This window comes from Mytilus trossulus, chromosome 1 (genome assembly GCF_036588685.1).
Source record: "Mytilus trossulus isolate FHL-02 chromosome 1, PNRI_Mtr1.1.1.hap1, whole genome shotgun sequence".
Taxonomy (NCBI): Eukaryota; Metazoa; Mollusca; class Bivalvia; order Mytilida; family Mytilidae; genus Mytilus; species Mytilus trossulus.
In genome coordinates this window covers 33,021,032-33,031,689 of record NC_086373.1, presented here as the reverse complement: position 1 = coordinate 33,031,689, position 10,658 = coordinate 33,021,032, and the positions used below count along the sequence as shown (strand labels likewise).

The window sequence follows — 10,658 nt, the reverse complement described above, 5'->3', positions numbered from 1 at the left end:
TCAGTGTTGTTATTATTGCTTACGAAAAGGTGTACTTGTTGTAATGATACACTAAAAATAAGCAGTGACGAATGTAAACAAAGCACGAAAAACCAGTGTATTTTTAATAAACATGAAACAGGAAACATAATAGACAAGCTGAACAATTTGCTTTAAAAATATCCCCCCCCCCGAGACCAAACAATGATCATAATAAAAACCAAAATAATACATAAATTGCTGAAATTAGATAAGTTTTTAAGCATTAAACTTTAAAGAATTGAGAATGAACACGGGAAACGTGTCAAATAAATCGCAATCTGACCAACAGAAGAAGGTCCCCAATTAATCTTCCAACAAAGCGAGAGAATACAGCTCCACAAGACCAACACACTAGAGGTTCCTGTCTTGGAACAGGCGCAAACATGCGGCATGTTTAATATGTTAAGTGAGATCTAAACCGTCCACTAAACATCTAGCCAATCGGTGAAACAAACAAACACACAGCAATACGAACAATAAAACTCAGTTAAAAAGAAGTCCGGGTTCGATATAAGAATAGGAAACAGAAGAAAGTAAACATAGCATAAATAGAATAACTTAAACAGAGGAAACTGACAATTAATTTAGACTAAACGCATTGAACGGTTGATAGTATGTTGTAATCCATGAGGTCATACATCATCACCCCAGCTGTTTATTTTTATTGTATTTGCTATGAATTACTACAAGTAGGGCAATCATTGGGCGTTGTGTCCGTTATACTTTAAAATTCTTTTTGAAATCTCCTCTGAAGCCAAATGTTCAATCTTGGCCAAAGTTTGCCACAGTCACTCTAAATGAGTATATTTAATTAAATGTATTTGAAGGGGCACTAGCTACGAGATATATAAAAAATCTAAAGTTCGATTTTTTTTCTGTTCAATCAATAATGAAAGTGAAATTATAGTGAAATAACAATAATACATAAATAACAACAGACTTCTAGCTGTAAACTGACATGCCAGCTCCAGACTTCAATTAAACTGACTGAGAGATTATGATTTCATCATATGAACATCAGGCACAATCCTTCCCGTTAGGGGTTTAGTATCATACCATCATAACATATATGAGAAGAACATAACCCGTGTCATGCCAACAACTGTTTTTAGAATAAATGTGTTTAGTTCCGATGCAAAGACCTTATCAGTGACTCAATATTAACGACAAAATATGCAATCTTTAATGACTTGACAACAGTATCGTAATTATATCCCTTCTTAATAAGTCTTATCAAAGGTTTTGTTAGTTTCTGAGGTGAATACTGACACCTTTGTGCTTTATAAAGAATATTTCCATAAACAATTGGATGTGAAATACCTGAACGTATAAGAAGATTAAAGAAGTATACGCATGCATTGTACACGTATGTACTGGTAATTTAAAGAAAAAGAATGTCAACAATGAAAGTGAAACTACGGTAAATCATTTGATTACTAATTCGATGCACAAAAAAAAATCATTCTTATACGTTTAAAAACAATGAGAAACCTCTATTTTTAATCTATAAAACAAAATCAAACAAACCTAGAAAAATCAAATTGCACGTGTTGGTTTAATCATGGAAGTAATATCTTCATGGTTTAATCTATTCATATCTTTATCTATGCTTACATCGCTTATATGGTCATCTGAGGTCAAATCGATAGTTAATTAGATGGCGTCTGGACTAAAATACACACGAAACGAACCTATTTATTATCTACCTTATGCTCTGTAAACTGTTTATTTTAGACTTTTGATAGTTTGGACAAATGTTTTACATTTTTATAAATCAAATATGAGAATGTGGGTGACCATGAATTTGACAGCTAGTGTCCCTTTAATATGCCAGCTGTGCATAATAACAACGACAACTAGGGCTGTACATATAGTTTTAAACTGCAAGTAATATTTAAATAATAGATATAGGAAGATGTGGTTTGAGTGTAAATAAGCATGGCAGAAATAGAAAAGCTGGAAGTAGCAGAATTCTCAAAACATCGATCCACCATTTATTTTTGGTTCAAATTATCAGACGTCTTATAGGATTTGTCCCTGTATATAGTGGATTTTGTTACCAATTTCGGCGATTTAACTACAGCAGATACAGAAACTGCAAACAGCCAAAATATTTAGTATAACATGAGAATTACAAATAATTGAGTGTATTTATGAGTTGTTGTCCTTAATAGACGATTTTCTTTTTTTTATATGGTTTAAGCAATTATGCTGAAAACGACTCAAATAGATATACAAAAGATGGAGTTCTGCAAGAAATTCCCGTCACGACTAGCTGTTTTTCTGTGAAACTATGCAGCGGATATCACGTAAACCAAATGTAATACTTTAGTAATTAAAAAATGCCGCAACAAGACGGCTATAACGGGGCGAGGGGAGTGTTTTGAGAGGGAAAGATGACCCGCATTTTGAAGCATAGAAAAATCGACAGGTTATATGGTTTTATGAGAACTAGAATTCGATCGCAGCAAACCTTTTGTTCTTACACTGTAGATATACTGTGTATAGCCAAAACAACAAATTTAGTTTCGACTCGCACACACCAAGATTCGTTATCTGTTGACATAAAGATATTGTGGATAAAGGTTATATAGGTCATTTAAAAATCAGTTTATTTGATAATATTGTATGTTCGTACTATCAAGGTAGCTTACACGAGAGAAGAAGATACTGAGTAAGTACTTTATAGTTCTGTACTTTGTTCAGTATTCCGTTGCCTTCAACATGGCGGAATGTTTATGGATCCTAGAACCGGTTTTAGCACAAATGAATATCGAAAATTGACGTAATATTATATATGCATAGTTTCCAAATTATTCCAATCCCAGAAGCTGAGCATTTAATGGCGCTAAATTCCTTAAATAGTCAGGCTTAATCCAACTTCTTTTAATTGTTTGAAATTTTCTAAAACAAGAACGATATTGCAGTGTTCAGCGGCATCCCAGTTTCAGCACTGCAATTGTTTCTTTCTCATCGGTTGACTAACAACACGTTGGTGTCATTTTTTCCAACGTTTCTCTCTTTTATGAGCTAATTTGGAGTAAAATGTATTTCAACTTTATGTATATGAAAATAAGGAGTTAGTCGATGACTCAACTACTCAGGCCAGAGTAATAATCACTAGTATAAACCAGGCCATTTGTTTTCTCTTGAATTCTTTAACAATTTCTCATACCGAGACCTTGTATAGCTTATTTGCTCACTGTTTCAAGATACGATGTGTTTGTTCACATCGAAGAATAGAAGTTTGGTAAAAATAGCAAATTCGATCGATGTTTTGTGTCTCGCTTGCGAGGAAAGTCGCAGAAAGCGAGACAAAGAGATTGCTTTTCCTGCACGGTGCCAATAATTGATAAGTTTTATGTTAAAGTTAAGTTTGGTAATAACTTCTAAGGAAAGATCCCCTAGGTCCAGTGGCTTTGGATTAATCAGCAATTTTCAAAGTTTAGTTTTGTGCTTGAGTGTCATTGTGGTCTCTTGTGGATAGTTGTCTCATTGGAAATCATACCACACCTTTTTTATGAGTCACTTTTATAAGCACTGCTTGTGAGAGATCAATTCTATTTTGTTTATCGTTGCAGAACTACCAATACATATACGTGTAACCAATTATTTCAGCCCTACTAGATAATGGTTCAGGGATTGAATTAATAAGCCATGTTGTTGTCTTTTTCTAAATTTTATGCCTATTTTTTTTCATCTTTTTCATAATTTCCACAATCAATATTCAAGTTGTTTCCTGATGAGCTTGTCCCAAGTCAGTCACGTGAATATGTTGTAATAAAGTAGTTGTCTTTGGCTGCAATGTTTGTTCGTTTATTATTTTACTTTTTCAATTGCTTACATCAATGTCATTCGAAGTACGATGGATAGTTATCTAATTGGCAAACATAACACATCCTCGAAAACAGCAAACTTAATAAATAAACACATTGAGAACAATAACTTATTTCGGTGATAACTATTTGCGCACATATTGGGGAGAACCATTTTGATTAGGTTCGGGGAGGGGGCTATGAAACATGTACATTAAGAATTGTTTATGGCTTTTTACTTTGATTAAAAAACATAACATACTAGTATACAGTCAGATTACTTCAAACCACTCAACTAATCTGTCAGCCTTGAATCTGTCAGGAAACTTTTTCCAGGACAGTATCTAGAAATGTCATCCTGACACATTTTAGACAGTTTTAGCTAGAACTGTTCTAACCTAGAACTGATTTGGTCAGTTCTACCAAAGCTTAAGGTAGATCAGTTCTAGGACAGTTTTGGAATAGTTCTATGACAGATTATTCTAACAGTTCTAAGATCTAACTCGTTTACCTTGAGCTGTCAAAATGCGTTGTATCTTTCTATTTAAACTGCACTTGTTTTATTTGAGAAGTAAAAATGCGTTGACTGTATATTCTATCATGTCATATCAGAAACATATATGGTATATATGTCTCTGGTCATATACAGTCACTGACCAAATATCACTTTTCCTCATGAATATTTAAATATTAAAGCCGTGACTATTTTTAAATATTCATGAAACCTCTTCAACCTGTCATTGTTTCCAATGTATACAACAAAGCGTGGAACGACTCGATCAAACTTATTTCTTTTACAATTGTTTGAAAAAATATATTTCTCTTGATAATATATTTTGTTTAAAATCTATTTATAAATCATTATGTTTTATGCTTATTGTTGTTATTTTAGCCCAAACTCAAACGATTCTACGAATTCATTCACCATCGATTGATTATGTACATTTCATTGTGATGTATATTTCTCCGCCAGATGTTACGCCTTATTAAAGGGGGATTTTACCCAATATCTAAATCAAATAAATAACAATAACTCAATAAACAACAGTTGAAAATGTTTTTTCTAGATTGATGTACAAAGACAATAATAGTGTATTTTCTTGACATATCAACAATATAAGGATTCGACCCGAAACGGGAGAAAAGCTCGACACGGTCTCGCATTTCCCCGTTTCTAAGCCTCATACTTATTAACCTCATGTTTAGTCACTACACAATTATTGTCTATGTAAATATGAAGGTATTTATATTTTTATGCATTTTACAAACTATCTTGTATGTTTGTTTTGCTCATACATTTTTGTCAATATAATGGAATCCTTGCGACTGGCATACATGATACAAGTGAGAGGTAAGCTAGCTATGAAACCCAGGTTTATCTCTCATTTTTTTTACATAAGAAAATGCATATACTACGGGGCGCCGAATGGGACTCTTGTGGTTTTGTACAAAATTCAATTCTGTCATAACAAAATCATTTTTGTCTTACAAAACTATGTGCTACAGACTTGTTTTGTGAGAACTTCAATTTTGTGAAGACAAAATTCATTTGTGTTGACAAAATTCATTTTTGTAGACAAAATTCATATTTGTCATGACAAAAGTCAATTTTGTCTTAAAGGTATGCAAATATAAACATATTTGCATACAAAATTGACTTTTGTTACCTGATATAGAAATTAAATCACAAAAGTCAATTGTGTACGGTAAGATTCAATTTTGTGAGACAAAATTGACTTTTGTGAAACAAAATTAACTTTTGTGAGACAAAATTGACTTTTGTGAGACAAAATTGACTTTTGTGAGACAAAATTGACTTTTGTGAGACAAAATTCAATTTTGTCATATTTGTTGAGACAAAAATCAATTTTGTCATTTTTGTTGAGACAAAATTCAATTTTGTCATTTTTGTTGAGACAAAAGTCAATTTTGTAAATTTTGTTGAGACAAAAGTCAATTTTGTAAATTTTGTTGAGACAAAAGTCAATTTTGTTAATTTTGTTGAGACAAAAGTCAATTTTGTCAATTTTGTTGCGACAAAAGTCAATTTTGTCAATTTTGTTGAGACAAAAGTCAATTTTGTGACGACAAAATTCATTTTTGTGATGACAAAATTCAATTTTGTAACAACAAAATTGACTTTTATGAGACAAAATTGACTTTCGTGAGACAAAATTGACTTTCGTGAGACAAAAATCAATTTTGTTGAGACAAAATTCAATTTTGTTAATTTTGTTGTGACAAAATTCAATTTTGTTAATTTTGTTGAGACAAAATTCAATTTTGTCAATTTTGTTGAGACAAAATTCAATTTTGTTAATTTTGTTGAGACAAAATTCAATTTTGTCAATTTTGTTGAGACAAAATTCAATTTTGTCAATTTTATTGAGACAAAAGTCAATTTTGTCAATTTTGTCTCACAAAAGTCAATTTTGTGTAACAAAAGTAAATTTTGTGTAACAAAAGTCAATTTTGTGTAACAAAAGTAATTTTTGTGTAACAAAAGTCAATTTTTTGTAACAAAAGTCAATTTTGTGTAACAAAAGTCAATTTTGTGTAACAAAAGTCAATTTTGTGTAACAAAAGTCGATTTTGTATGCAAATTAGTTCACAGAAACCAAACTAAAGTAATTTAAATACAAAATTGACTTTTGTCGCTCAATTTTCAAATTAGGTAACAAAAGTCAAGTCTGTGTAACAAAAATGAATTTTGTCAAGACAAAAGTGACTTTTGTCCGCTGATAGATAATTTTGTATGACAAAATTTCAAATTTGTAGTATGATACAAATTTTGTTAAACTGAACTCATTTTTGTTGAACAAAAGTCACTTTTGTCCGTACAAAATTGAATTTTGAGTACAAAACCACAAGAGTTCCATTCGGCACCCCGTATATACTAGTCTAGGAATACAAATGCTGTATTCCATTCGTTTGATGTGATTTTGTCATTTGAAAAGGCACTTTTCGTTATGAATTTTACCTTGGAGTTCGCTGGGACTATTAAACTAAAAATTATAGTTCCAGCAGTTCGGTATCTACTTTTTTACTAATATTGCTACACTGTTTCAATATGGAAATGTTACTAATCTATTATTTTTTTTCAAATTTGTTTATAGGAAACAAGTTAGTTAAAAATGCCTTTAGAAGTAGCAGTTAGGGATGCATGCAGTACAATTGGAGAAGGGCCTCATTGGGACGAAGCGTCACAGACACTATACTATGTTGATATAGAAGATAAAAGTGTATCTCGATGGAACTCTGCTGCAGGGGGAGTTCAAAAAATTAAATTAGGTAATAATTATTTTGTTTATGGATTTAGCATGGAACACATTTCCATAGAATTAAATGCATAAGAAATAAAATGATATACAGGATACACAAAGAAACTAGATGAGATCAAGTTAAGCGTTCTACATCTAACTCGATATTCGTCAATTTAAGATCTAGTTAGAGTTGTCTTGATAGGTTCCGTTGCATTATTGATATTGTTGCACCAACATTCCATTTCGTTTATACATGTATATATAAATCCAGAAGTAGTATAAGGCGGTTACGCACCCCGGTCATTGTCCAGTTCTACATAAATACTTCAATCTACATAATCGAGATATTATTTTTTTTAAATAAAACAGTGAACCAATGATAAAATATATTAATATTTTTACACAAACGGCAGAAACCATTATTAAAAGATGCATTTTTTTGTAACATGAAAACGACTTTAAATTATTATCAAAAGATTTATTTATTTTTCCATAACTATTCCTTTTTTTTACAATGTAGAAAAGACTATCGGATTTGTCATACCATCAAAGAAAGGGGATGTAATTATTGGTCTGGGACAGACAATCGCTCGTCTTGAGTGGGATACCAAGAAAATCACTGTTTTACACGAAGTTGACCAGGATAAAAACACCAGATTTAATGATGCAAAATGTGATCCACGGGGAAGAATATGGGCAGGTATGCAAATTTATTGAAATGTGACGATTTTACTTAGTATAATATCGAAAATGTTGCTATCTACTTTTAACATACACTTTATTCCAATGACCAATATTTGTTGTGCTTCATATTTTAAGGTGACGATTCTATTGTTTAACTTCTTTATAAGCATTTATTTTGTAGTTTCAGAAGATTTTAAATACATTTTGTAATTAATTCTGTAAAACAGATCATTCCCAGTAATTGCCATAACTTATTTTGTTTTATCTTGCTTTCGATAACAATATCTTTTGTCATGTAGTAATGACCTCTATATAATTTTGACATTTAGCAAGGTCATACTTTACTCAACCTGTGTATGACGTCTTTACACCTTATCCGTTGGATGTGTACTGCCCCTTTCAATAGTGATCGAATAATGGCGGTATTATTATATTTTAATAAAATACCCGTATAATTTCTAATTAAAGGTACAATGGGACTTGAGAAACAGGTAGCTGTTGTTGAAAAAGAACAAGGCTCATTATATTGTATCGATACTGATGGTACTATCAAGAAACATCTTGACAAAGTGAACATTTCAAATGGTTTGGCCTGGTCAGCTGACAACAAAACGATGTATTACATCGATTCTACACCCAGATGTGTGTATGCCTTTGACTATGATATCGATACTGGTACCCCAAGTAAGTAGACACTGCAATAAATGTGTCTTGTAATATTATTTAAAACTTACGTACATATGAATTGTTTTTCAATACATTTCCTTAAAGACCTCATTAAGAAGGCTTTCATTGAACCGACAAATCAGTGCATTCTATCTTTTTCTGTTTGTTAAAATTTATATCGATTTCCACTGCTTAATTTAATACCACTCTGGAAAACATGGATTCCTGCAAGTTTTTATCAATATATCATTGTTTTTATATTTAAGTGTTATATTATTAAAATATAGAAGATGTTGTATGATTGCAAATGAGACAACTCTTCACAAGAGACCAAATGACACATAAATTAACAACTATTGATCAACGTACGGTTTTTAACAATGAACAAAGCCCAAACCGCATAGTCAGCTATAAAAGGTCCCGAAATGACAAATGTAAAACAATTCAAACGAGAAAACAAACTATGAGGTCGTTTTCAGTGTTGCATCTCTAATCGAAGTTACTAAGGGTCCTTATTGTCAAAGATATAACTCTCTCCATTTAGATATCGGTGTCATAAATTACAACAGATAAGTTCCATGTGTCATATAGAGAAGACACGTCTGTCTTATCCACTTAAATGGACTCTCTACGAACAACACAAAGGAACATGCACCATTTCTTCTCCCTCTTCCGTAGAGCAACAGTTCTGGTTTTATCGGGTTTCTGCCTCTAAAGCTCTAAGATTGTCGTACGAATTTTTTTGTGAAACGATAGCCTGGTTTTCTACGGAACGATTGTGAAGTATATCATCTTAGCACTACTGGCCCTTTGGGTCAGTTTGGGCTTTTCCCATCACTTGGCATCAGTCGTCTGTCGTCGTCTGTTTACTTCGTCTCTGAAACTTCTTGAGTGCAGTTTAACCAAACATGACCACAATCATCATTTGGGTATGTAGTAAACAATGTGTGTCAAATGATCCCGCCCATCAACTAACATTGCCGACATGGATAGAGGTGTAACAGAAGTTCAAAGGCAAGTTTTGTCTATTTTCCCTTAAACCACTATAAATGTCTGGCAAGAAAAAATTGCGCGTCGACTGAGTTGGACGAAGGGAAGGACGATAAACTGCATTTGCTTAGCATGTCTGGAGATAGAACTGCAATATTGTTGTGATAATATAAGCCTAAACAAACCATTTTTTATCAGGTAACCAACGAGTTATTGTGCAATTACCACCAGACACCGAAAAAACTTTAGGATATCCAGATGGTATGGCCATTGATAGTGAAGGGAAATTATGGGTGGCATGTTTCTATGGTGGAAGGGTTACACGATTCGATCCTGAGACAGGTTTGTGTTTAATATCAGAAATTATTTGTCTTAATTTGGATAGAAAGAACAAAATAATGAGGGCTATTAATAATGATCATAATGATCTGTAATGGTATTAAAAAAGTATTTGAAATTTGAAAATTGAAACAAAATACTGCGCAGATAAGCAAAATATTTGAAGATCTGAAAAGGGCGTGTAACGCTGGATGTGTTATTAAAAATTATCTTATTTATTGGCTATTCGGATAGTAGCAAGTTTATTGTCCCTCTCGAATTTCCCTCAGCGAGGTAGGTGATTTATGATATGAAAAGTACGGGAAAATGTAAATAACCTCCATCAAAAATATGAAAACGACAAGCTGGTTTTGTGTCTTAAAAAAGTATTCAAAATAGAACTCATCGGCGAATAAACTATACATGAGTTCTCGCAGACTAAAGTATCAATCAGTACGCATCCTTCACGTGTTGTGTGTAATGTTTAAATCTTTTTACATTATTTTTCTGAAAACAGATACACTTCATCTGATTTCATTATTATGTTGGTTGGTTTTCTTCGAAAATTCTGATTTCTGTTAAAATTTGAATATAGAAAGATTAAAAACATACTGAAACATACCGTTTATTCTTTTTTCAAGGTAAACAAATTCAAACAGTCGAAGTACCTGGCCTAAGGACAACATCACTTTGTTTTGGTGGTAAAGATTATGACGACATGTTCGTAACATGTAGCCGACATGGTTGCACATTAGACGAATTATCCAAGTTTCCTTTGTCTGGCTCGATATTCAAAGTATCTGGTCTAGGCATTAAAGGTTGTCCTGCAGTGATGTACGAGGGATAAATGACAAAGAGAACATCGCATGGAACTTAATATCAATCAGCATTACATTATTTC

The 10,658-nt window shown here is 32.4% G+C and overlaps 1 protein-coding gene across 2 annotated transcripts; it reads left to right on the top strand.

Annotated features, from left to right (window-relative positions):
* Positions 1 to 2,560: 2,560 nt before the first annotated feature.
* LOC134707565 (regucalcin-like) lies at positions 2,561 to 10,658 on the top strand. 2 transcript variants are annotated; one of them, XM_063567447.1, is made up of 6 exons: positions 2,561 to 2,695; positions 6,953 to 7,127; positions 7,620 to 7,799; positions 8,252 to 8,467; positions 9,638 to 9,781; positions 10,399 to 10,658. In XM_063567447.1, exons 2-6 carry the CDS (start codon positions 6,971 to 6,973, stop codon positions 10,602 to 10,604), a joined length of 903 nt encoding a protein of 300 aa, XP_063423517.1. In that variant the 5' UTR covers positions 2,561 to 2,695; positions 6,953 to 6,970; the 3' UTR covers positions 10,605 to 10,658. The 2 variants fall into 2 exon arrangements, with proteins under 2 accessions (XP_063423517.1, XP_063423526.1); XM_063567456.1 differs by lacking the exon at positions 2,561 to 2,695 and adding an exon at positions 5,169 to 5,187.

What these genes read in the sequence shown, in the direction of transcription:
- LOC134707565 (XM_063567447.1), top strand. Translation starts at nt 6,971, where the DNA reads ATGCCTTTAGAAGTAGCAGTTAGGGATGCATGCAGTACAATTGGAGAA. An exon ending in AGTTCAAAAAATTAAATTAG is followed by an intron (nt 7,128 to 7,619) that starts GTAATAATTATT and finishes TTTACAATGTAG; the next exon opens with AAAAGACTATCGGATTTGTC. An exon ending in ACGGGGAAGAATATGGGCAG is followed by an intron (nt 7,800 to 8,251) that starts GTATGCAAATTT and finishes TTCTAATTAAAG; the next exon opens with GTACAATGGGACTTGAGAAA.